The sequence below is a fragment of the Dama dama genome, chromosome 7, assembly GCF_033118175.1.
Source record: "Dama dama isolate Ldn47 chromosome 7, ASM3311817v1, whole genome shotgun sequence".
Lineage (NCBI taxonomy): Eukaryota > Metazoa > Chordata > Mammalia > Artiodactyla > Cervidae > Dama > Dama dama.
In genome coordinates this window covers 51,078,129-51,104,959 of record NC_083687.1, presented here as the reverse complement: position 1 = coordinate 51,104,959, position 26,831 = coordinate 51,078,129, and the positions used below count along the sequence as shown (strand labels likewise).

At 52.4% G+C, this 26,831-nt stretch overlaps 1 protein-coding gene across 1 annotated transcript in view; it reads left to right on the top strand.

Annotated features, from left to right (window-relative positions):
- CDYL (chromodomain Y like) overlaps window positions 1–26,230 on the top strand; it is a 93,624-nt gene extending 67,394 nt beyond the window's left edge. Inside the window, exons 3-7 of the mRNA XM_061147709.1 lie at window positions 16,526–16,782; window positions 17,830–18,002; window positions 22,140–22,350; window positions 23,807–23,950; window positions 24,658–26,230. Of these exons, the coding sequence (XP_061003692.1) occupies window positions 16,526–16,782; window positions 17,830–18,002; window positions 22,140–22,350; window positions 23,807–23,950; window positions 24,658–24,816 (944 nt within the window). The 3' untranslated portion in view covers window positions 24,817–26,230. The remainder of the gene's footprint in view (window positions 1–16,525; window positions 16,783–17,829; window positions 18,003–22,139; window positions 22,351–23,806; window positions 23,951–24,657) is intronic.
- The last annotated feature ends 601 nt before the right edge of the window (window positions 26,231–26,831 follow it).

Here is a 26,831-nt window from a genome sequence, read left to right as displayed (position 1 = left end):
GCTTTAACTGCCAAGTGTTCCCTTTTAGTACAGGACTTGGAGTTTTCGAAACCATGAGATAGAAACGGTATATAGTCCTTTCTGTATATAACATGGATATATAACATGGCTTGGCATACACCCCAGGGGAGAATCAACATGGTGGTTGGGGTTTGAAATCAAGAAACCAATGCTGGGTGGCTGTTTCTCAGCCTGAAGGTATCTGGTTTTTAAAATATTGTTAGCTCACCTGAAAATTGAAGCCTGCTTTTCAAGTCTAGTAATGACATGGACACATCTGTATCTCAAGGTGGTTGATACCTGTTTACGGTTGACCCTTGAGGAACACCGTGGGGGTGTTGGGGGTGCCAGCCCTGCACACGGGTGAACGCCCCTGGGGAACTCACGGCGGCCTCTGTGTCCACAGCTCCTCCTGCACAACGCTTCTGTGTTGTGCAGTGGTAAATTCTGCAGTGGGGTGTGTGTGTGTAAACCCTACATCTCTAGCCGTTCACCTACGGACACTTAGATGGTTTCCCTGTCTTGGCTATTGTAAGTAATGCTGCTGTAAGCAAAAGAGTGTGTGTATCTTTTTGAATTAGTGTTTTTATTCTCTTTAGATAAATACCTAGAAATGGGAATTGCTGGATAGTATGGTAATTGTATGTTTTAAATTTTTGAAGAGCCTCCGAAATGTATTTCCATAGCAGCTGCACCTACTTATCAAAGTTGTTGATTTTAGAACTTTGATCGAAGGATCCAGTTATAGTGGGCTTTAAAGCCCTCATTAATAATCAGTGTGAGAGCGCCTCTTCTAAGCGTTGAATAGACTCTCGGTTTCAATTCTGAGATGGTGGTTTTGTGTCTTGAAAGATGACACGGCTGTTAATGTCAAGAAGGCAGCAGCTAACTGACTTGATTGGCCTTGCTTCCCCGTGTGCACAGAGGAAGTCTGCCTGTTGCGGGCGTGTTTTGGAAAGGTACAGCGGATCACAAGATTGTTGGAGGGGACAGCCAGGAGGCGAGGACTCTGAAGTTATGAGTAAAAAGTTGAGATACAAGAAGAAGCTTTTGAGATGTATAGGCATATCAAGGAGTATGAGTTAGTTCTCATCATTTGAGAGCATAGAAGTTACTCTCTTCCCCGGAAACATCAGACTCTTGCTGGGGGTGGTTGAGGGAGCAGCAAAACCATGTGTGATTCTGGGGATGTCCTCCCTAAGGCTGTCCTGTGAGCCAGGGGTGCTTGTTTTATTTTTGCTCTCTCTGAGTTTGTGGAAAATAAGCAGACCCAGTATTGACACTGATATCATATGATCAAGGTCAAAATTATATGGTTTCAAGATGAAATTTTTTTCTCCTAAAACTACCATTGCTTTCATTTGTTTTTAATCATAATACTCATTTTGAAGTTTCAAATACAATTAAGGAGAAGACAGCTCAGAGGGGAGCCTGGGTTATTGTTTGTTCGTTTGTTCTCAGAGCAGGAGAAGTAGCGGTGGAGTCTGTCAGAAGGAATGACTTCCCTGGTGAGGGGCTGTGGCGGGGGCTGGGTCTCGCTTCTCACAGGAGTGTTACACCTGCCCTCAGACGGGGGTGCGTGGAGGGCGGGCAGCGTGGTGCCAGGACGCACACGCGGTTGCCTGCTGAGCTGCGGTGCTTCGCCCCTCGGCATTACAGACACCTGACTGTCTGCTCTGCCCCGAGCAGAGAGAGACCACTTACGGGCGTCTGTTTTGGAGCAAACGTGGTTTCTTTCAGGCAGCCCAGAATCACTTTTTTTAAGTGAAGAGTTTCTAAGCACAGGCCATGATTCTCGTCTTAAGCAGTTCACTTTGGTGATTCTGTGACTTTGCCATACTTCTTGCTTTTCGCCGAGGACACAAAGTCCGGTTGTACAAAGCAGATTTAGACTTTAAAAAAATAATTCTCGGCTCAGAAATAGTCCTGGTGCTGAATGGTGATCCCCTTCAGGCCTTGCGGGGGATTCCCTCTCTCCAGGGCCTCGCGCGGTGAATACTTTGGACCAAAGAGGGCAGTCTAGCCTAGGGGTCCGCACGCTTGCTGTAAAGAGCCAGATGGGAGGTGTTGTGGGCTTTGGGGCCGGACGGGCTCCGATACAACACTCAGCTCTGCTGTTGAGTGTGAAGGTGGCCACCGGCAGCGGAGATCAGACAGGCGGCTGGGGTCACACCTGGGTCTGTCCTGAGGGTGCTGTTGGTAGGCCCCTGGTCACCCATCCGCCGGTCACCGGGTTCTTCCCTCCTCGCCCTCCCCAGCCCCTTCCCCTCGGGGAGCACAGTCTGCTCTCGTGGAACCAGGGCCCTCACCTCTGAGGATCCTGAAAGCACCTCGACCTGCCTCACTGCTCCGCGTGAACAGGGCGTGGCGTGGCATTCCAGTGGCTTATAGTGATTTGAGAAGCCCTGTGTGTGCTCTGTACACAGCGCCTGAGACAGGCCTCTGGGAGCTGTGATGCGGGCCTTTCCCAACCTGCCGATGAGTTCTTCAGTTTTCTGATGGTGTTTTTTTTTTTTTTTTTTTTTTTTTTCTGATGGTGTTTTGATGAACAAGAGTTCTTTATGTCATGTACTCCAGCTTATCCATTTTTTCTGTTGCTTTCTGTGCTGTTAAATCTGTTCCTCATCTCCAGACCCATTCTCTTTCGTTGTCTTCTAGAAGCTTTCGTGTTTAGGTCTCTGTGCCTTGGAGGATGTGTAGCTGTCAGGTTCAGTACACGGTCATCCCTGCTGCATAGCCGCCTCTGGCCTACACCCAGGGACTGCCTCTGCAGGTCCGTCTCAGGCTGCAGTCTGTCCTCTCGTCCTGCAGCCGGTCCCACGTTGTCTTGACTGCAGTGTCTTGAAGTCTTGGCGTCTGGTAGAGGAAGTCCTCCCGCATGTGCTTGTTGAGGAGTGCCCCGGTCGCTCTTGGCCCTGTCCACGTCCAGGGTAGGGTCAGCTTTCAAGTTTCCACTCCCCAGGAGAACAGAGCCCTCCTGGGGTCTGAACGAGGTTGTGGTCACTCGGGTCATTTAGGGAGATTGGCACATTTACAGTTAGCACTTGTGTTTTTTAGTCTTGTGAGTAGAGACCTTACATGTCTTTCATTAGCTGATTCCGTTGGATTCTTTTCTAATACTATTGGATGTTGTTATAAATGGCATCATTTAAGGTTTTGTTTTCATGTTCTGTTTGATCTTTGTTCTGATTCAAGGTTTCCTCATTAAGGTTGTTTGCTGTAGAGTTACGTCGGGCATGTCACTTAGCCGTCGTCATCATAAGGCCGTTACGTGCGATCTGAGGACCTCCGTGCGCACAGCATTTATTATTTACACATCGGGGGGGTGGGCATCTCTGATCTTGACGGGGCTCCCTCCAGGTCTGTGTTCAGCTGCCTGTCTAAGAGCCACAAGACCGGGACTTGCTGAACATTTCCATGGGACCTCTTCTCTTAGACCCAACTTATTTTTATACAGGAACGTATCAGTGTTGAATTTGACCCTTATTTTTAAAGGTGTAGACCAAGGATAAAAATAGTGATACATGAAGCGATGTTCTAACATCACTAATTACTAGGGAAATGCAGATCAGAACCACAGAGAGAGTACCTCATGCCCATTAGAAAGGCTGTTACCAGAAAGGTGAGAAGTAGCGAGTGTTGGGGAGCGGGGAGAAAAGGGAACCCTTCTGCACTTCTGGTGGGCATGTAAACCGGTGGGGATGTAAACCGGTGGGATGTAAACCGGTGGGCATGTAAACCGGTGGGGATGTAAACCGGTGGGGATGTAAACCGGTGGGCATGTAAACCAGTGGGATGTAAACCGGTGGGCATGTAAACCGGTGGGATGTAAACCGGTGGGCATGTAAATCGGTGCAGCAGCTACAGAGGACAGTGTGGGGGTTGCTCAGAAAACCAAAAACAGCTACAATCTGTCTGTTCCACTTCTGGGTATTTACCCAAAGAATGTGAAGGCACTCATTCAGAGACATGCACTGCTGTGTTCACCGCGGCGTTTACAATAGGCAAGGTGTGGAAGCAGCCTAAGTGCCCATCAGCAAATGAATGGACGAAGGAGATGTGAGGCATAAACACACACTCACACACTCACAAAGCAATACTAAGCCATTAAAAATCTGATCTTGCCGTTTGAGACGGCATGAACTTAGAAGGTATCATGAAGTAGATGAAGAGAGACAAATACTGTATGTCACTCACATGTGGTATTTCTGTGCGTGTGTACAAATGAACAGAGAACAGAGTGGTGGTTCCCAGAGAGAAAGGGAGGTGGAGGAGGGCACGATGGGCAGACGGATCAGCGGTGTGGGGCAGACGGACAACAGACGGACGCTGTGGACTCCGCTGGTGAGCACGCTGCAATGTGCACAGAGTTGAATGATAATACTCTGCACGTGAAACTTACACCATGTTATAAACCAGTGTTGCCTCAATTTAAAAGCTATAGTCACAGTCTTTAAAAACACTCTCTTCTCTCATTCTCGGCTTATACAAGATGGACATGTTTGCTACTGAAACACACTTGAGGTGATGAGAGACAGCACAGTTAGGTCCGAAGGCGGTTTGCAAGGAGCAGACTGCACTGCCGTGTGTGCGGTAAGCGCCGCGTGTTCCCCGCGTGTGTGGGACGCTCGTCAGGGCCTGGGCAGGTGCTTTACGCCTGTCAGTCACCGGACCCCAGGGCAGCCACGTGGGGTGGCTGCCGGTGAGCGGGGCGGCCAGGGAGGACCCAAGGCGGTCTGACTTGGGAGCCCAGCCTCAGCCGGAACCGCCCGCGGGCAGCAGCTTGGCCTCTCTTCGTCCGGCTGATCTGGTCTCATCCTCCACAGAGAGACCCCACCTGCCTCTGTTCCAGCTTCAGGGCTGCAAGAGTCCGCCAGTCCACAGCAGGACACCCAGAGACGGCAGAGGGTGTGGGCATAGAGGAGTTCAGAACTGGGGCTGAAGTTAGTTAAGAGTTTCGCTCTATTTCCAGCAGAGTGTTTTATCACGAGTTAACATTTCACTGCCTACATCTGTTGAGATTTTTCTTTCCCATTTGTTCCTTTAAATGGGTCAGTTACTCTGGGTTCTGCTCTGTCCTCATCCCCTCCCCCTGAACACCAAGTCAGCCTTGAGTTCCTAGAATTGACTCAGCTTAGCTATGATATTTTATGCTGTTTATACATGGTTGCGTTTGCTTTACTACATAGTATTATAAATGTAAGATCCTAACTTACTACTGACATTGACCTGTGATGTTCCCCTCTTGGAATAATAATCTGACTGCAAATTTCACTGTTTTTAATCTTACAGTACCTTATATAATTTGAATGTAAACATATGTATTACATCAACAACTACCTTACTGAGCTTCTGTTATTTGAGTAGGTACTTTTTTTGCATTTAGAAAAATGAGACAGATATCACATACCATAAAATGCATGCTTTGAAAGTGTTGTACAATTCAGATTTTATTAAGTACATTCTCATGGTTATGCAACCATAGCCACCGTTTAGTTCCTCAACATTGTCTTCACTTCAGAAGGAAACTTTGTACCTGTTGGAATCACTCCCCTTTCCACCTTCCTCCCAGCTCCTGGGAACTAATAACTTACTCTCTGCTTCTGTGGGTTTGCCTGTTCTAGACAGCTCCTGTAAATGAAATCAAACGTGTGGGTTTTCTGCCTGTATTCTTTGACTTGGCGTGTTTCCAGAGTTCACGCATGTCACAGTGATAAGTGGATGCTTCATCCCTTTTATGGCTGGATCATACTCCGTAGTGTGAATATTCCACATTGCTGATGGTGTCTGGGTCATCCCACGTTTCGCTCCTGTGCGTAACGCTGCCGTGAACACGTGTGTCCGTGCCCTTGCGTGGACATGTTTCCAGTGTTTTTGGTTAAATCCCTGGAGTGGGGTCGCTGGGTTAGTTACTGTGTTTTTAATACAGGCAACATACTTCACCCTTCTCCCAGGAGGTGATTCTTCACACCAGATGTTTTGAACTTTTTTCTATGTTCCTATGAGTAAATTTCCTCTTGGTCATCATGAGATAAATCTTGACTAAAAAGAAGCTGAATGCTGAGTGAGCATCACAGGTACTGAGAACGGCTTCTCAGAGTTCCCTGTGGGTTGAGCTTTGACCTCGTTCTCATGGCCTGAAAGCTCCCTGAACGTGCAGTTAGAGCCTGTCCGGAAGGGCAGGTGAGGAGCCCACGGCGGCCCTCTCTGGCCCTGGGCCTGCCCTGTGGCCCGTCTGACCCTCCCCTTCGCCCGAAGGGAAGGAGAGGACCGGTTGCTCCAGCCCAGCAGCGAAGCTCCGAGGACAGGCAGCAAGTCCACGTCACCCGTTTCCTTTTAAAGTAAAGCCACACCTTCTCATTTTCTCACAGGACCTCCTAAGTCCAGGGACGCTCGGTGTTTCTCCGGGCAGGTCCAGCCCCACATCCATGCCGGGTGGGTCTGGGGGCCGACGAGGAGCTGGCACGTCCACCTCCCCTCCCCTCTGCTTGGATCAGCTCTGTGTCTGAGACTGTGTTAGTCTGTTTAAGGAGGAAAACCCCGTGTGTGGGAACGCTGGGAAAGCTGCCGCCTTGGTGCACTCCGGGGACCCACTGAGCGTGCGGTCTGCTCTCTTGGTGCTCAGTCATGTCCGACTCCCTGTGACCCCGTGGACTTGGCTTCCCTCATGGCTCAGCTGGTAAAGAATCTGCCTGCAATGCAGGGGACTCGGTTCGACTCCTGGGTAGGGAAGATCCCCTGGAGAAGGGCTAGGCTACCCACTCTAGTATTCTTGGGCTTCCCTTGTGGCTCAGCTGGTAAAGAATCCGCCTGCAATGCAGGAGACCTGGGTTGGGAAGAGCCCCTGGAGAAGGGAAAGGCGACCCACCCCAGCCTTCCGGCCTGGAGAACCCGTGGACTGCACAGACCGTGGGGTCTCAGAGTCGGGCTCGGCTGAGCGGCTCTCACTCACTCCCGGTGTGTGCTGCGCGTCTTGTTCCCTCTCGTTTGGGGAGGCTGAGCGTGTGTGCGTGTGTTGTCTCTCGATCTTTCAAAGACCCTCAGGAGTGACTTCTCTTGGGTCTTAGAAGTACCAGGTCGTCGTCTTACGCAGTACATTTCTCATTTAGGGTCGTCCTTCAGTGGGATTTCCAGCCTTGCCCTGGCCTCCAGGAAGCCCAGAGCGATCTGTGTTCTGCTCTTGGGACCAGGTGCAGCACCTCAGCTCCCCGCGGCCCTGTCTCCCCGGCTTCATCTTGTTGAGGGCGGGTTGTGTGGTCAGCAGCTTTGCCTTTGTGGCTTTCCTGATCTCTCCTGCCCGTCGAGGTCTGGAACACTCCCTGAGCTGCGACCCTCGAGTCGTGGTAGCGTTTGAGAACACAGTTGAAGTTACTGCAGGTGCTTTTCTGATTTAAGCTGTTGCTCATTTAGAGATGAAGTGAGGGTTAGGGAGGGAGGCTGCTTTAGGAAGTCAGTTCACACAAAGAACCCAGGAATCAGCCTGCAATGCGGAAGACCTGGGTTCGATCCCTGGGTCAGGAAGATACCCTGGAGAAGGGAAAGTCTACCCACTGCAGTATTCTGGCCTGGAGAATTCCATGAACTGTACAGTCCATGGGGTCACAGAGAGTTGGACACGACTGAGCCACTTCACTTTACATGAGGAAGTTGTGCTGTCCTCTGCTGTCCTCTGACGTGTGAATACGCAAGACCCAGAGTGCGATGGGAGCACGTGGAAAAGACGGAAAGGCCAGATGACAGGTGGTCATCCCTGGTCCCTTGCCGTTGACTTTGCAGATGGAAGGCTGAAGTAGGCCTCGCTGTGAGTATCGGCAAACACCTTGACCTTAGCATTACTATGGGTGATACTGTGTGACCCAAGAAGGGGTTTTCGGAGTCGTGGCCTCAGTGAGGCGCCTGCACCAGCACTAGGAAATCGCAGTTGAGCATTTCAGCCGGAAGCACTGGGTGCAGAGTCCATGCGGACTGAACTGGTTTTATCTGGAGTAGGACTTGCTTGTAGTCTACATGTGTCTGACCACGAGTGTGTCTTCCTTTAATATGTAGAATTTAAAATTACTGGGCAGACACTCTTAAAATTAAACAGGGAAATCAGATATAATCGATTACTTACTTCTCTTACTGAAACAGCAGTTGCAAAAGCTGGTTCTAAAAGTCAAGGCAAATTTTGTAAAGGAAAGTGTTGAGTGAATTCAGTCCTGTATCAAATAAGGTAGAATCATTTCTGCAAGAAATAAAATTTTTGTAGGTAAGATGAATAGTAAGATTCCTCTGCTGAAGATTCATGCCATGTAGGTAGTTGTTATCCTTCTCATGGTTTTGTTTTTCTGGTGACTCCTTTATTTCAGGACTAAAGAAGAGTGTGGGTCTGATCATTTTCTGTTCCATTTTTGAAACTTTAAAGTGACACAGCATAAAGATTTTTGCCCAGTTTTTTTCTCTCCAGCATATGATTTACACTGAAGCTGTTGATGAGAAACTAGAGTGCACTGCATTTAAAGCATCTCCAGTCTTACTGGACTCACCTTAGGAACTTACCCTGATGTGTGTATTTAGAATGATAGAATTTATATTGGTGGTAGTTTTTCCTTTTCATTTTACTTTTTCATAAGTAAAACTAAATAGCTTGAGTTTGCATCTGTAATTAAAATTGACTCCCTGCTTGAAAGTTTTCCATCAGCCTCTTCAGAGAGCACACTTCACTTGTGAGGGTTCCCAGCCCCTCAGGCTGAGCTGCTGCTGCCAGCCATGGGGTGTGTTACTGCCATTTCTGCTGAACTGAGGAGAAACGATGCTCAGGTTTCCTCTGATCACTGAGGGCTCCCTGCTTCTCTGGATCCAGGAACCCAAGTCCCCTGCGGGATGAGTGCCCTCCGGGGAACTCAGCTGAACCGCTGGGGAGGATCGGAGCCGGCAGCAGACTCTTCTGCACAAGACAGGCTGCAGAGGACTGACCTTTGTGCCAGGAAACCTCCAAACACAGCACGGACTCTCCGTGTCCCCGGTTGTGACCGGAACTGGTCAGAGACGTCTGCAGAGTTTATGGTGACACTGCTGACCAGAGTGTTTTATTCCAGAGAACAAAAGTCTTCAGGTTCCTTTTACTCTCCTTCTGTCCGAGTGTCGTCAGCAGAGTCAGTCTCTGACGGCAAGGCTAGTGCTCAGGACCGGAGGCGCAGGCTGGTGAGGCCCAGATCCCACCCTCAGGGAGGCAGGCGGCCTCACGTGAACCTGCAAACTGCAAGGCTGGCTGGGAGAAAGTGGGTCCTGGCCGTAGAGAAACAAATAATGTGTTTTATGAGGATTTTGCCTCTAGATCAAGAGCTCAGAACCAGCGACAGATGCTGGTACAGTTTGTGTTTGATTGTACTAACCCTTCCAGCGTTAGTCTCCTCCGCTTCCCTATCCCAGGAAAACCAGAGAAAATTAGCGAGAAAGTGGAGGTCATCACAGTCCAGTCCATGACTCGGATCTTCTCCAAGGTCTGGTTATAATTGCTAATTAAACATAGTAGCTAATTTAGGAAAAGGCTAAATATAACTTAGTAAGATTAAACATGGAATTACTGTATGGTCTATTTTTCTGTCAGCAGATACAGATTTGTATATAATCCATGGAATTACCAGTTCTACTTCTAGGTTAGTATCCAAAGAATTGGAAGGAGGGTCAGGTATTTATCCACTCGTGAATACGAATGTCCGTACAGCATTATTCACAACAGCCAGAAAGTGGAAGCAACCCAGATTGCCATTGGGGAATGAAAGTGAAGTCGCTCAGTCGTGTCCGACTCTTTGCGACCCTCTGGACTATAGTCCGCCAGACTTCCCCTCTGTCCATGGGGTTTTCCAGGCAAGAAAGAATACTGTGGCCTGGCAGGCTCCTCCGTCCATGGGATTTTCCAGGCAAGAATACTGGAGTGGGTTGCCATTTTCTTCTCCAGGGGATTTTCTCAACCCAGGAATCAAACTCCCGCATTGGCAGGCAGACTCTCCTCTGAGCCACCAGGGAATCCTTGAACAAATAAAATGTGCTGGGTTTTTTTTTTTTTTAATATTGGAATGGAGTATTATGCATCCTTAGGAAAGAATGATGTTCTTACACAAGCTCCAGCATGGATGCACCTCAAAGATATTATGCTAAGTGAAATAGGTCAGACACAGAACAAATACCAAACGATTGCGCTTACGTGAGGTGTCTAGAGTCGTCATGTTCGTGGACGCAGGAAGTAGGAGGATGGTTGCCTGGAGAAGGAGGGTTGAGCGTTGAGTGGTCCACAGGCTTGCCGTGGGGAGTGGAGGGTTCCGAGGTGGACGGTGGTGGTTGGCCATCAGTCTGGGCGTACTTAATGCCACCGAACTGTACACTCAAAAGTGATTAAAATGGTAAATGCCGGGTGGTTTTGCCATAATAAAAAATTATGTTCCAAATTATGTTTGTTAGTATTTTATTTAGGACAAAAAAACATAACTGTGTATGTATGAAAGCTAAGCTGAAGCTGTTTCTCTGAGGGCGTAGATAGCCCCTTCCTCATGCCTCGCCTGGCAGCAGGAATTCCAGGTGACGGACAGCCCCGAGGTTTCCCACAGGACAGGCAGATCCGGGGTGGGGGGGCTTGCAGGCACCCTCTGCCCTTCTGGATGGGGACTCCGTGACCTCAGGAGGGCAGATGAACGCTGGACCTCAGTTTTCATCTTGTGAAACCGATTCAGTGAGACACCCGGGACCCCGAGTGCTGACAGGCTGTGTCGTCTGTCATCGCCCTCTGCCTCCCCATCGTGACTTCCTGAGAAGCTCCATTGATTCCTGGTGTTTCCCCTCTTGCTTTCTGGGAAGAATGGGGGAAAGTGAGGAGGAGGAGTCACTGAACGGGAGGCTATCTGACGGGAGGTGTGGATGTCTTCCAGACGTGGAGGTGTTTGCGCTCCTCTGTGACATCAACTGCGAACAGTCTCAGAATTATAACCGTTCGGCTACTGAGCCATGAACGTGCAGATGCAGCTCTGAACCAGAGCGGTGAAGTCGTTGTTTCTTTTGACACCAGACTCCCCACTGGTTCCCCAACCCCGAGACGTGGCTGTCGCCTGTGATTCCCTCGTTGCCTTGGCTGATGGAGAGCAGCACGCGCGCTCGTGTGGACTGTTTTCTGCATCCCTGACGCCCCGACTGACGCTTCAGCATTTCCCGTCTCCCTGCGGTCTTCCGGTCCCCGTCCTTCACTGCTCGGTCTGTGTAACCTGGTCTCTCCCTTCTTTTGATCCCCCTGTTTCCCTGTTCCACCACCTGGGCATTAATGACCCTCCTCTGATGGGGGGAACATTCCTGCTGACTGGTCTCCGTCCTCTGACTGAGGCTGTTCCCTCTGAGGACCCTGAGAGTCCTGTTAGGACGGAACTTGTGCTGGTCAGGCAGTGGGCGTCAGAGCCATGCACAGGGGTTACTTCCCCGCCAGGGACCCCAGAAACCCCGGGTGGTGGGGAATGGCCCCAGGAGCATGGTTTTTCAAGCTGCGCCCTGATGCTGCTGTGAATCAGTTTGAGAATCTGTGGACCGAGGGATGTTGCACTTCTCACATCAAGTGTCACACAACCGTGAACCTCGCAGTTCAAAATCTTTGGTTTAATCAGGCTGATCCTATGTAGGTTTTAGGAAATTTAATTAGCTAACATGTATTTAAAATTGCATAGTCTTCATTAATTGCAGCTTTTTGTCGCAAAACAGTATTTATTTTTTTAAGCCTCCTCATTGCTTTTTCATACGTAACATGCCTAGATTGATTCCCTCCAGAAACAAGACAACATCAACTGAAGAAATCATAGCTCGTGTTGTTTTTGCTCTCGGTTGTCAGATTTCTTAATTTTGGTACTTGTAGATTTTTAACTAATTCACTTCACTGTTTTCCATTTACCTGCCTTCATATATCTCTGGCATTCATGAGCTATTTAGTCATTTCAAGGAATTGTGTGTGTGCTTCATGCACTAGAGCCGCTTTTTTGCACCCTCCATCCTTTGGCATTATTTTACTCTTTAAAGATAACGAGTTAATTGCGTACAGATGCTATGCGCGTGGCTCCCCAGTACAAAGTTTCGGAGCCCCCTGGCTCGGGCTCAGTATGGCTGCAGCACATCTCAGGAAGCTGGGATGCAGGTGGTCCTGCCTGGATCCTGGAGCATGTGGTGGCTTCTGATTGATTCCCAAGAGAGAGACCCAGCTTACAGAAAAACCGGATTATTCACCGGAGGCATTTTTATTTAAGTTGGAAGTTTTAAAGTTTCTTGTCTTGCAGGAGAAGCACTGATAAAAGGTTGGAGGCGCACTGCTGTGGCCTTGGAGTTGGACGCAGGCAGTGAGTGTGTGAGTTGACTGCAGTAGAGCTAACACAGCTAGTCATCCAAACTAGAAGGCAGAGAAGCAGCGAGGCCGACAGGCAGACGGAGGCAAAGCAAGAGGAGAAAGACTGGGAGCGGGGCAGGTGGGGGGTGGGCACCGGACGTGGTGTGAACGTGCCGGGAAGCCGAGACCCCACGGGTCACCAGCCGAGACTCGGGACAGGCGTCCTTCCCTCCCCTCCAGCCGCCCGCCTCCCAGGGTGGTACCAGCCAGGGGGAGGGAGAGCCTGGGGATGCTGTTGAGGCGGGAGGCGTGCGGACACGGTGCTGGGCGCTCAGCGCATTCACCTGTGACGTGTGTCTCCAGTGCGCTGGGTGCCCTCCTGCTCCGAGGAGTCAGCTCTTAGGGCCCAGAGCTGATGAGGGCCTGGGGGCTCAGCCTGGGGGGACCGGGGGGTCACACTGAGTCGGGACCGGCAAGCACAGCCCAAGCTTCCTCTCGACGGGCGTTGGGTGCACAGGCGCTCAGACTGCCCCTGATGTACCAGCCACGCTGCAGCAGACCTTAGAGCAACACCTGCTGCATGTCAGTGTCCCTGTGAAGAGAGCCCAGGGCAGCCTATAAACCTTAAACCCGGAGGCCCCCGTGGGCCGGGGACATAACGGAAGGAGCTGGAGGAGAGCCGTGTACAGTGATTGATTAATAAAGGGCTCACTGATTGATGTATTTATATATAAAGAGCTCCTTGCACGTGTTGTGGAAGCAAGGGGTGAGAAGGTTTAAAGCCTGTCTACCTTTCGTTCCATGTTACTTGAAAAGCTTTCTCTCAATGAATTCAGCTTGTAGGTTATATAATCTGAATAAAATGATAGGCTTTTATGTCATTAAATAGGACTAGGTTTGGTGAGTGTGGATAACGGTATTTTGAAATGTCAGACTCCGTAAAGGAGGGCTGAGGATTCTGTCGGCTCTGTTGCTGGCTCTCTGGCTTTAGACTGCAGAGGGGGATGACCACGGCTGTCCGAGATGCCCGGGTCCTCCTCCTCTTCCAGCCTCCCGGGCCGCCTCGCCTCCAGTCTGCGTGCCCAGGTCAGCCTTTGCCTGTAGCATGGACACAGCCTCCAGGCCAATGGCTGGTGAGTCGGCAGGCTTGCTGTGTCCGCCTCCTTTGCTCTGGCAAACACGGTCCTCGCTGCCCACTGTCCGCTGTCTGAACCGGTTGTGTGGTGGGTTTTGTTCTGTTTTCTGGGTCTCGTGGGCCAGTGAGGAAATCCAGACTGACTCTCTCATGGTTGGAAGCACATTTCATTTTAGAAATATGCTTTTTGAAGCAGTGAATTTTAACAGGTCAGCAGTACTTGTTTGAGGGTATCTCTTTTGCTCTTAGGATGTTTTAAAATAAAACTTTTTTCGGGGCGACACTGAAACGTGGGTTTTCCTGGCTGGATTTCAGGCCAGTGCCCCCTAGGAGAGCAGCTGGTGGTCTCAGACCTGCCCCTTCAGGAGCTCTCGGCTCACAGACAGCTTTGCTCCCGCGTTTCCATCAGTCAGAGCTCGGCTCTGAGTCGGACCACGTGTCCCATGGCTTCTGCGGTGAAAGCAGCTTTGCCCTGGATCTCGGCATTTGCCTCTTCGCTGAGTCCTGAGCCGTGGCTTCTGCTCTGCAGTGTGGCTTCCCGGTCCCCGCTTGTCTGAGGCTGGGTGGCCCTCTGGCCTTCTCCTCGGAGCAGAGGGGGCTGGGCTGAGGGGTGTCAGGTTCCCTCCCCTCATTTGTTCGGTCAGCGGTGACCACGTGTTCTGAGCTCGATAGAGGGGACCCTGCCCTCAGGAACTTGGCAGCGTCCAGCCACGATCTGTCAGTAAAAGTCAGATGAGACAGACAGGGCTGGGGTGAGGACAGAAAACCAGAATGGGCCGGCACGTGGGTGGTGCCAGGAGGGGCCATGGATGTGGGTCCAAGAAGAGGCGGCGTTGCAGTTCCGTTGAGATGAGCAGAAGAAAGCAGCTGTTCAGAGCTCCAGGCCCGGAACATTCCAGGCAGAGGGAAGAGCGAGTCCAGAGGCCTCAGGGGAGTGCGTCCCGGGCACAGACGTCAGGAGGGAGGTGGCCTGTGCGCCCAAGGTCAGTCCGGCCGTGAGCACTCCTCCACACGGCACAATCAGGAGGCCCCAGGGGCGGGCAGCAGAGGGTCCCTGGGCTGGGGGTGGGGCTCGAGCCCCTGGTGAGATCGCAGGGCCCATGATGTCCCCAGAGAGCCAGCAGAGTGTCAACAGGGAGATGAAGGCCAGTTGAGCAGGGCTGGTCACACGAGCCAGCAGTCCATGACTGAACGTGCAGAACCACGGAGAGCTCCGCGGGACCTGCTGCTTCAGAGGTGCAGAGCTTGCCGCCAAGCTACGGGACACCAGCTGTCCAGGCTGGTGGACCCGTAGCCTGGAAACCCCGCCTCTGTGGACAGGGGTCTCCAGGGGACACTTGGAGACGTGAGGAGCAGGGCAGGGGCGGGAGGGCCGGCCCCGTGCCAGTTAACCGCCCAGGCCCTGACGGCCTGCTGCCGCCCGCACCCCTGCTCGGGTGAGCTATGGGCGCCGGCCCCGCCGTCCACTCACCTCCCTTCCGTCACCTGGCCCCCAGCACTCATTGTGATGCGCGCAGGATAGGCTGGAGGTTCACAGAGACAGGAAGGGCGCCTGAGGGCTGCCTCAGGAAGACCCAGCTGTGCCCCCTCACTGGGGACCGCTGCTCGAACGCTCTCCCGTCAGAAAGACTCAGGTTCCGAGTCCGTCAGCCGCTGACCCTGCAGGTTCGCCGGCACGTTGGAAGGAACAGCAGGCCCGGGGTATGCGCTGCGGCTCCCGCGGTAGCATCAAAGGGTCGCTGGTGAAAAGCATTACAGACCGTCCGGTCAGGGCACCGCTGAGCAGCCTGCGAAAAGCGCAGGGAGACCGAGCTGATGGGCGACAGCGCCTGAGGTCCCCTCTGCTGAAGGTGAGCGCGGCAGGACGCCGGGTCTCCTCCGTCACTGTGCGCGTCTGTTAACGGCGGAGGGAGGGCGGCGTTTGTGTAGTGTTTGCTGCTGTGTGGAGCCTGTCTCTGAGGAGAATCCGGACCCGGCGACTGGGGTGGTGGGGGGACCCGGACTGACGGGGGAGGCCTTCTGCCATGCCCTTTTTTATTCTCATACCATCCGTGTGTTACCGCTCCCAGACTGTCCCCAGAGTGAATCTGTTGTTAATTTCAGAAATCTCCAGTTCCACCGACTGAATGAAAGTGCGCCTGTTTCAGCAGTGAGATGATCTGACTTCTAAACTTCCACCAATCCTCCAGAGGCTCCAGCTTGTCATCTTTCACGTTACAGGAAATATCTGACTCGTAATTCATCATGTTCTTCTCAGAGAACTTCTCACTCATTGAATTAGTAAAGCCTCATCCAGTTTTCTTAGGTTTCTTTCCCTTTCTTCCTCCACCCAAAGGCCCTGAACATTTATTACCAGGTTAGATGATATTTAGACAAGTCACACCAATAGGAGGATAACTATTTGCCTTAACATTTGAACTCTTGTTTCAAAAATTACTCCTTTGGCTGCGCCGGGTCTTGGTTGCAGTGGGTGGGATCTTATTCCCTGACCAGGGATCGAACCCGGGCCCCCTGCATTGGGAGCGAGGAGTCTCGGCGGGAGGGGACGCTGTCTCCAGCCGTCTAGGAGGCTCTTGGAAAACGTGGCCGAGCCGGGACTGTGGACCGAGGCCCAGACCCCCAGTGGAGGAGCCCTGGGGGCTGCTGCACCTGTCTGTCTGAGGGGACCCTCACCCGGAAGCAGTCTCGGCTCAGTGCCAGGCAGCCGTGGCTCTAGTAATGCTTTGAGTCCATTTCCTTTTTTCTTTCAACTTCTTGTGCCCAGGATGTGTCCTCTTCACAAGAGCTGTTCTCGTTGAGTTCCGTTCTTCGAAAGTCTCAAGTCCTGCAGCTTCTCTCCAGCTTTTTCCTTCCCATCTTTCTTTGTTAGGAGGGGACGGTGAGGGCAAACTCCTTGGCAGACAGGTGAGGACAGCAGATGCCTTTGAAAGCGGACTCTGCAGAGGCTCTCCTCTGCCACCTTCTTGGATTATCAGCCCTGGGTCTGTCACGGGTGTTTCTCGCCAGTCCAGGGCAGGCTGGTGGTGGGTGCTCACCACTGTGCTCCTGGGCCCCCACAGGCACCTCTCCGTTCATGGACGCGCTGACGGCCAACGGGACGACCACCCTGCAGACGTCAGTCACGGGCGTGACGGCCGGGAAGAGGAAGTTCATTGACGACAGGCGAGACCAGCCCTTTGACAAGCGGCTGCGCTTCAGCGTGCGGCAGACGGAGAGTGCCTACAGGTACCGGGACATCGTGGTCCGGAAGCAGGACGGCTTCACCCACATCCTGCTGTCCACCAAGTCGTCTGAGAACAACTCGCTGAACCCGGAGGTGAGTGCCGTCTCCCCTGGGCCCTTCTCACCTGCCCGCCCCGGGCCGGGTCCGGCTGTGAGCAGGGAGCTGCAGGGTGCCCTGAGCCCCCACCTCCTGGTCAAGAGCCCGTCGTCCGCCCAGGTGGGGGAGATGGGCCTCCCTGAAATCACGTGTGAGGTGTGTCCTCATGCCCCCCCCTCAGGCTCTCGGTTCAGGCGAGGTTAAGGCCCCCCGGGGTCCAGCCCTCCAAAAGCTCACCCCACCTTCCTTCCCATCAGCCTCCAGCTCCACGTGGAGCGGAGCTTCAGCTGCAGTGATTCCTACATGGTTGTTGCTGGTCATTAAGTAGCTTCCACGGGGTGAGGGAAACGGGTGCCCCCAGTGGCTCAGAAGCATAGTTCTGTGATGCGTCTCACATCGGGGCACCTGAGCTATTTCACGCTTAACAACGTGAGCTCGAGCACTTGTTCGTTTCCCACTTGTGGGTGGCAGGTCAGGCTTTTTCCAGGTGAGAAAACTGAACCACAGAAAGCGAGAGTGTCTGCCCAGTGGTCAGGGGGCACCAGGCCGGGGCTGGCCCCCGGCACCTCGTTAGAGCGTTGGTATTAAACCTTTTTAAATGGTTTGTACCCACTGAAAACGCCTCCGTGCTGTGCTTGCTCTTACTACCCTTGTGCACCAAACTTGAGGTTTCCGTCCCAAGAATGGGAGCCCGACGTCAAAAACAAAGCAGCACCAAACCAGCAGCTTCTTTGAGCTGGTTGCCTGTGCCACCTGCTGTCCAAACTCTAGAAATGCCAAGAGGATAGAACAGAACTCGCCCGCCAGGAGCCACGAGGACAGCAGTGCTTAGCGGCTCAGAGCCACACGTCTCCCTAGTTACACTCCATTCCTCACGGGCTCTGTGATGACACTCTGTCCCCACTGTTCCCCACCCCTGGCTTCAGAAAAGAAGGAAACTGTGAGTCACTCGGTAGACTCGGGCCGCAGGGTCAGGCCGAGAACCCACTTCCGGTGAGTCGAGCGGGTCAGCGCAGTGAGGAGACGCTCTTGGGTGCCTTTCAGGTGATGAAGGAGCTGCAGAGTGCGCTGAGCACGGCCGCGGCCGATGACAGCAAGCTGGTGCTGCTCAGCGCCGTGGGCAGCGTCTTCTGCTGTGGCCTGGACTTCATCTACTTCATCCGGCGCCTGACGGACGACCGCAAGAGGGAGAGCGCCAGGATGGCCGAGGCCATCAGGTACGCACCACGGTCCATGGGAGGGTCTCCTCCCTGCACCGCTGGACCCTGCTGGGGAGGGTCTCCTGCCCTGAGATGAGGGATGAGACAAGTGAGGGGTCTCCTCCCCAGAAGATGGCTGAGGCAATCAGGTACGCACTCCAGTCTGCCGAGATCACTGGCGTGAGCCGGACCCCATAATGGGTCTTCTCCCCTGAAACCCACTGCTAGCAAGAGTTAATACATCTTTTATTCTGTGGGCCATTTGCCTCAAGCAGGTAACTGATGTCAATGCTGGCTTGAGCCCAGCGCGTGTTGGAGGGGGTGGGGTCCAGGGTGAGAGCCCAGGGTACCACATGGCTGGACTCGCCACCCTGTGTGTTCACGGCCTGCAGCCCTGGAATACGGATGCCCTCTCCTTCATGTGATAACTTACCATTTGGTCAACTCCAGAATAAATCAGCTAAACTTTATGACACGCTAGTTCTATAACGTCACGCAAGAAGGGTCCAACTCAATGGACATGAGTTTGAGTAAACTCCAGGAGTTGGTGATGGACAGGAAGGCCAGGTGTGCTGCAGTCCATGGGGTCACAAAGAGTCAGACGCGACGGAGCAACTGAACTGAATGTTCTTTTTAAAATACAAACACTTATGCCTCAGGTGGTGACTTTGCATGTTTTCCGTAAGATCACACTGAATTTCCACCTGATGGTGTGATTTGGGAGCTGGTTTGTCCACCTCAGTTCCGGCCCCCCACCCTACCCCAGGCGGGGTTGCCCTTGACTGGGGCGTAGGCTTGTATTGTCGGGATCAGACAGATCTGCGGAAGCAGCAGCAGCAGCAGCCGTCTCGCATGCTGAACTCCAGGTGCTTTAAATGCTTGTTTTCTTCGGCAGCCCACTCCTTTCTTAGACCCCAGCACGCCCCACAAAAGCTGGGTTGGTCTTCTAGAGAAATGCCAAATCCTGCTTTAGGAAAACCCACTCAGTTCTTCCCTAAATGATGTGTTTTGTCAGTGTGAAGTTCTGTTAATGCAGGATCCAAAAAACAGTCACACCAGATCTACTTAACCTTTACCTTGGCTCATTTGCACTGAAATTCATGTTTTGTGTGTAAAGTTGGCTTATTCATGCAAAGCTATTACTGTGTATATTTTTTGTTTCTATGGTGTCCTGTCTCAAATTCCTTAAATCTTTGGGCAGAGAACATCACTGCCATGAGTTTCCAAAAGGAAGGTAGGAAATAGGAAGGTCAGGCATAGACTGTGAGCTTCTCACGTGTCTGTGGGGCTAACTCTAGCTGGGATTGTTGGTGGTAACCAGTTTGCAGATGAACTGTGATAAAAAATACTCAGCACATGAGTGATAAAGTTATTAGGGATCGGGTTATAGCATTAGGCTCTTGGAGTCCGCGAGACCAGGAGGAGCCGAGGCTTGAGGAAGGAGCAGAGCCCGTGAGGAAACGCGCGCGCCCTGCACCCTGACCTTGCCACGTTCCGTCCCGGCCCAGACCCGCTGGTGCAGGGGAGCTCGGCTGAGAGAGGGCGGCAAACTGGCCGTAGACAGCTCAGTTCCTGTTTCCCCAAAGCGTTTCTGAGACTGACCGTTCGTAGGTGGTCTTCTACCTTTTTGGTGAGGTCTGTGGGGTGGTAAATATTCTCCAAAAGAATGGATAGAATCTTGATTTTGTTGAATGGTCTTTTTAAGCTTTAAGGGTCTTCCCTGTAGCTGCAGTGCAGGAGACCCAGGCTCAGTCTCTGGGTCGGGAAGATTCTCTGGAGAAGGGAATGGCAATCCACACAGTATTCATGCCTGGAATATCCCATGGACTGAGGAGCCTGGTGTAGGCTACAGTCCATGGGGACGCAAAGAGTTGGACACGATTGAGTGACTTCACTTTGACTTTTTAAGCTAACTTTGTGGCAAATATAATCTTTCCTTCCCACTGTTCCCAGCATAGCCTCTCACTCAATTCAGAGGAAACTGAAGTTTAAATTCAGTGTGTTGTATGGGGCACATCTGAATGCTCATGCATTTTGATTTTAAGGTTTAAAATACACTTGCTTTTCGCCCCCCACCAAAGCAGCAGACAGATGGTCCCGAGCATCCAGGGCCCAGAGGCGCCTCCCGCCTCCAGCAGCCGTGGGGCTGAGCCTTCGTGTTTCTACTAAACAGAAAAGCCGTTGTGTGAACTTCTGTCTGGCAGGTTTTGTTTCTCACATGAAAGGGATTTCTCTGTGGACCGTGCTCGCTCTGGCATCACAGAGTCCTCCCCATGGCTTGGTCGAGTCCTCTGAGACAGGACGATGGTGTCCACTCCAGAGCGAGCTGGCTGATTCCTGCTGCTCCCAGGAGGAGCCCCGGGTTTAGAGCAGGTCATCATTCCAAGCAAACATAAAAATAAAAGTCATCTTAGGGGAAGAAATTCAGCTCCAGACATTTCTCTAAACATACAACATGAGAAGGATTAGTGCTACACAGAGTAATCCATTCCCTTTACCATTTCTCTGTCAGTCACTTCAGTCGCTTAGTTGTGTCCAACTTTTTGTGACCCCATGGACTGGAGCATGCTAGGCTCCTCTGTCCACCACCAGCTCCCAGAGCTTGCTCAAACTCATGTCCATCAAGTTGGTGATGCCATCCAACGATCTCATCCTCTCTCGGCCCCTTCTCCTCCTGCCTTCAATCTTTCCCAGCATCAGGGTCTTTTCAAATGAGTCAGTTCTTCGCATCAGGTGGCCAAAGCATTGGAGCTTTAGCTTCAACATCAGTCCTTCCAATGAATATTCAGGACTGATTTCCTTTAGGATGGACTGGTTGGATCTCCTTGCAGTCCAAGATTCTACCGTTGCTCTGTAGAATCTCTTTACTGTTACACTGGTTTGATCCCCTCTTTCTTGTGAAGCTACCATCCCTGTCTGTGGTTTCCACTTGTCAGTATTGGAACCGTCTCCACTTTGCCCCCGTTCACAGGAGCAGCTGAATTCGGGGCCACTCAGGGAAAACATCTACTTTAAGTCAGGGAGACAGTTTGGCAGTTACTTTGTCGACAGTCGTCTGTAACTGAGCATAGATGATGCGTTTCTGTCATGGGTCGTTGATCTGAAATCCTCAGAAGGTGGCAGAACTGAATAGCTTCATGGAGATGGTCTGGGATTATTTCAAGGACCTATTTTGGAGGTTATCTGGCTCTCTTTGTGTCCTTGAAACCCAGGCTGAGGACTGACTGCAGAGGCCTTGGAGAACAGTCCCCCGAGTGAGGCGTGTCGCTGCTGAACTCTGAGGCCCCCTCTCCCCACTGTATATACACACACCCCCGTCTCATCCTGCCCTCCCAGAAATCTGTGGCCCCTCATGTCTGTGTCTGTGGAAGAGGGGAGAGTGCATGCGAAGTCGTGCCTTTCAGAGCCCGTCTGAACAGACTAAATTGCTGGATTGCAGGGAGCAGCACCCGACTCTTAGCCTTTAGTGCTGCAGCTGGGGGCTGTCGGGTTTAGAATCTGGAATTCTGTCCTTCTGATCTCAAGCTCAGACGGCCTTGGAGGAATTACCTTGTATTCATTTTGGGTGTGTATGTCCTTCTCTTCACTGTGTTCAGTCTTGACAAGACACAGCCTCTGAACGTAGTTAGATTCCAGTGTGGGGAGGAGGCTGCACCAGCCGGCCCTAAACTGAAGAGCAGCCCAGCTTTCCAGCCTGATCCTAAAACAGACCCCAGCGGCGTTGTCTGGGCTGTGAGACCCCTTGCCCCCTGTGTGGGGGAACCCAGGCTCCCTGGGAGGCCTGTGTGACGGTTGTCGTGAGTGGCGGGCTTGGGGATGCTCTGTTGGATCTTGGGTCTCACACCAGCCTCTGAGCGTCTCGTCTCTGCGTCTGAGTCACTCCGTCCAGTTCCATGTAAACTCAGGGATACTCGTGTTTCCAGTTTATCAGCGAGCTGTCTGAAGGCACAGACCACGTCCAGACCCAGGCGCTGAGGCTCCTGCCCCACCCCAGGCCGTCACTGTGGCCCCAGGTCCAGTTTCATCAGAACAGCCAGTTACGGTCAGGCGCACGACCTTCACATCTTGATGTACTGAATTCCATCGAAGTGGATTTCTTTGTGTTGCTCAAATGTGCAGTGTTTTGAGTAATCGCCCATTTGTTTTCTGTTTTAGAAACTTCGTGAACACCTTCATCCAGTTCAAGAAGCCCATCATCGTGGCCGTGAATGGCCCGGCCATCGGGCTAGGAGCATCCATCCTGCCTCTATGTGATGTGGTCTGGGCCAACGAAAAGGCGTGGTTCCAGACGCCCTATACCACTTTCGGGCAGAGTCCAGACGGCTGTTCCACCGTCATGTTCCCCAAGATTATGGGAGGAGCATCTGTGAGTACCTCTTCTCAACATGTCCTGGGAACCGTCCTTGGCTAACTGTGTACAAGGCGTCGCTCTGTGGGCAGTTCCCATCAAATGCATGCGTCATTCAGCTCTTGTCCTTACGTCGTGAAGTTGTATTCCTCATTCATGAACCCATGGGAAGTTGTCATGTTTTGGTATCATTCCCCAGAGGCCCTCCTTCCACGAGGCGCCTCCATGTCTGCATAATTAATGCGGATCCCCCCCAGGAGTGAATACCTGTCTGTAACCCAAACCAACCAGAGTTCGCAGTGGAAAGGGTCTTGACGTAGTAGCTGCACTTCTGAGGGAACGCCTGACGGAGCAGGGTTGTTCTGCTGCGTGATCCGCCCGCACCAGGAGTCGGGGATGTATCCCAAGATGACATCTGGTGGTCCTCGCTCCTGGAACCAGGGCAGGAGGTGTCAGGGGCGGGGGCCTTCAGAAGCAGACACTGGGGCAGAGGTCGTTGGGGGCGGGGCGGGGAGAAGCTGAGCTGGGAGGCAGCCCCGCAAACCCGCCCGCACACCCCCAGGGAGCTCCGGGGCACCCGCGCCCGCCGTGGACCGGAGCAGCTGGCAGCTTTGTGTCTCACTGCTGAGCGCGGCCTCCGGGGTTGCCCTTTGACAGTCCCTGGGGGTCCGGGCGTCTGTCCTGAGGGCCTCCAGCAGCTGGGCAGCCAGGTACGGGGCAGCCCCTCTGGGTGCAGAACTCGCCTCCCCTCGCCTGGGAGAGACACCGAGGAGGACTCCACAGGATGCCTGCCTCAGGCAGGAAGCACCGCCAGATGTTAAAATCAGGTGATAAAAGTGGCAGAAAAAGGACGATCCATCTTCCCCCTCACCTGGCTGCCCCCCTGCGGGCCTCAGGGCCCGTCCTGGGGACACTGGTTGCTGCCCTTGGCCGGGGGCAGCTTGGTTGGGCAGGGAGGACTGCAGGGTCCCGGGCTTCCCAGGCAGTGGGTGTGTTTCTGAGGCCCGTGGGACCCGCCACGCCCAGAGTTGCGAGGAGAGACATGTCCTTGGGAGGGGCGGTCACACCTGCCCCCATCACCTTCTCAGGGCTACAGGTAGGCCAGCGCCCACAACCCCAGAGGGCTTCTCTGCCCGGTGCCACCCGAGGCCCCGCCCAGGCGTCCAGCTGGCGGCCCCGCTGCGTCCGCCACTCGCTTGCGTGGTGGGCGCCCCCTGCCGACGCGACCCAGCTCCCCGCCCGCGCAGCCGTGTGTCGCTGCAGCTTGATCTAGAGCAGATGGACCTTAGATTTCTTGGTTCGTCCGTGTGATTCTGCTCTACGTGAGCCTCTCAGATTCCGTAAGACTCCCCGGCAGGTGGGCCACTCCCCACGGTGCTTGCTTCACCCTCGGGCACCGTCTGACCTCGGAGCGGAGCGTTTCCGGGCTGGGTCTCCCCGCAGCTCACATGGCCTCCGCTTTTCTTCCTTCCAGGCGAATGAGATGCTGCTCAGCGGACGGAAGCTAACGGCGCAGGAGGCGTGCGGCAAAGGGCTGGTGTCCCAGGTGTTCTGGCCTGGGACCTTCACCCAGGAAGTCATGGTCCGCATCAAGGAGCTCGCCTCCTGCAACCCCGTCGTACGTCCAGCTCCTCTTCCGCCCTTTCTCTGCAGGGTCACGCGGAGCCAGGCCGAGGCTGGGCCTCTGCACCCAGCGGGAGCCAAGGGAGCGCGGTTAGACAGACTAGTCACTGAAAAACGTCCTGTGGAGGTGTACAAAAAGCATTGTTTTTAAATTCTTCACCGTTTCCAAAGCCTTGCATCTCTCCACGCGTTTTATCCCCGCAGTGAATGTAGGTTTGCATTTAGTAAGTGCTGGATATGTGCTGACAAAAAAGTACATCCAGCAAATGACAGGGTGAAACGTTATTTCCTATTGACTCACACAGCTCCCATATAAGCTGTCCCAGACATGTTAACAACTCATTACAGGGAGTAAGTTGCGGTTTGAGGTCCCCTCGGAAGGCTTTCTCAGCGAGCCTCCCAGGAGTGTGCGTCACCGGTGGGGTTCCTGCAGAGCTAGCGCAGGCCCGAGGCTGGGGAGAGCATGACTGTCAAGAAATAACTTAACAGCCCTTTGAAGTCGGGAGTTTGCCCCACGTCCACAGTGAGTGAAGTGCGTGGTACATGCTCGTCAGGCCTGGCACGTATAGGAGAAGGCGTTTGGTCCTCCTCTTGCCAGGGGCTCCTAGGGTCTGGTATCTGCATCCCGAAGTGTAGGGGCCGTGAGGCACCAGCGCTTGCGGCCACAGTCCCCGCTCACTCCCTGCTTGTCGTCTGGCGCAGGTGCTCGAGGAATCCAAGGCCCTTGTGCGCTGCAACATGAGGCTGGAGCTGGAGCAGGCCAACGAGCGGGAGTGCGAGGTGCTGAAGAAGATCTGGGGCTCGGCGCAGGGCATGGACTCCATGCTCAAGTACCTGCAGAGGAAGATCGACGAGTTCTGACGGCCGGGCCGCCCGACCTCACCAGGGCCACGCCGCGCCGGACCTCACAGCCCGGGCCAGGCTCTCCCGGAGCTCCCGCTGGGAAGCAGGACTTGACACAGCCAAGCTATTTATTGCCAAGGAGTTTTTAAGTACTGTAACTTTAAAATAAATAACTACAAAACTCCTTTGTCCAAACGTCATTATTTTATACTTAGTACACACATGAGTGTAAAAGTATAAAGGTGAGCTCTGGGCTGCTCTTTGAGGCTCTAATTTTTGTTATCTTCGGCTAGTACTGTATAAAAATGTGTTTTCTTGGTTTGGGTGTCAGAAAAGTCTGTTTTTCCTTGTTTTTTCCTTCTAGAAGAAAAGAAAGAGGTGTTAGCCAGCCTCACCATCCCAGCCCCAAATAGAAATATGGAAAGATCTGAGATGTGCCCTTATCTCTAAGAGGTCCAAAGTCTCAGAGATAGAAAATTCTAAATCAAATTGGAAGACTTATCTTTTAAGATAAACACCCACTGATGGAAATACCCCCAAAGTAAAATACGCCTCGGATTCATGCTATCAGTTGATTGTTCCCGCTTTTTTAAATGTCTGATTCTTACCCAGTTAACAGGAAGAAACCACTCTCTCTAGGGGAAAGCTTGTTTTGCAGTATTAGTGAATCACTGACTAGCTTCAGTACGCTATCTTAAGTTATAAGTTAATCTTAGCAGGTTTATAATTAGTTTTTCTGACCCTTTTGAAAAATAACTACATAAGTGCTTCTTGTTGCTGGGTGAGAACTACTACTTTATATACAGTTTTGGTTTTCTATTTGCAGATATGATCGATGTATTACACCAAAAATAAAAAGTATTTTTATGTTTATAAAGTGTAATTTTTAGGTTCACTTAGAATATATTTTATTTAATAAGTTAAAATTCTTTTGGCACACTATTAAATGCAGAAACTCCTTTTTAAGAGAACTACCTTATTATATCGATGTTTCATGTTCTTGGTCTCTGCTTTCACGTCCACACAATATACCAAGTACAGGATGCTGTCCGAGAGTGCCCTGTGTAAATAGACGTCCGCATTCCTGCCAGGGGTGGGGACGATTCCAGAAGCCTGTCCCCCGGCAGGCTTCTGAGCTTGCAATCATATTGAATGTATGAAGAGTGAAATAAAATCAAAACCTTATTTTTGTACAGTTTTGAAGTTTCTACTTAGAACCGACCACCTCCCGGCCTCGCGGAGAGCTTACAGAGTGTAAATCTGCCTTTACTTGGATTGGTTGGTGCAGTATTTTTGCATCTGTGGGACCTACTTTTTTCGTTCTGTAGTTTGAACTATATATAAACTGTACAATCTGTAAAGTTTTTATAGAATAAATATTCAGCTGTGAAAACTGGTTAAATAAAACTAATATTTCTTAACACATTTAAAATGTTTCTCTTAATTCTTTCTTCACTTCTGAAGTTTCTCCTGTTTACTTTTTGTATGAGATGACAGGCACGGGCAGGCACATCACATTCGTACAGTTGAAAGATGGACCCACCCACCAAGCGACCTCGTTACTGACACGTATAGTAATAATGAACATCCTCAGGGAGATCAGCCGTCACGTGCATGCCAAAAACGAAAACTGCACCACTACCATCCGTGAAAAAGCCCAGAACCTTCCAGAAAACATCTACAACTATAGGTAAAAAGAACGGTCTGCATGTGTAGGAGGCACAGTCGCAGCGTTGCCAGGTCCCCTGCGCCCCGGTGGGCAGCCCGCACACCGCAGGGCCGTCAGGTCCGCCTGCAGGAACAGGGGCGGCCCTGCAGGCCGGGTGTCCGTGCAGCAGTCACCGGCCAGGCGCCGGGCTCAGGCCTACCCGCTGATCCTGCAGGGCGGGCGGGGGGCAGCCAGCGCTCACCCCGGGCACGAGCACCGTGGCGGTGGTTTGGACCCTGGTGCCGGCAGTGCCGTTCGGGTCCCCCTCCAGCTCCTGGCCTCAGGACCCAGCCCCTCCCCCACCAGCCTGTGGGCACCAGGACAG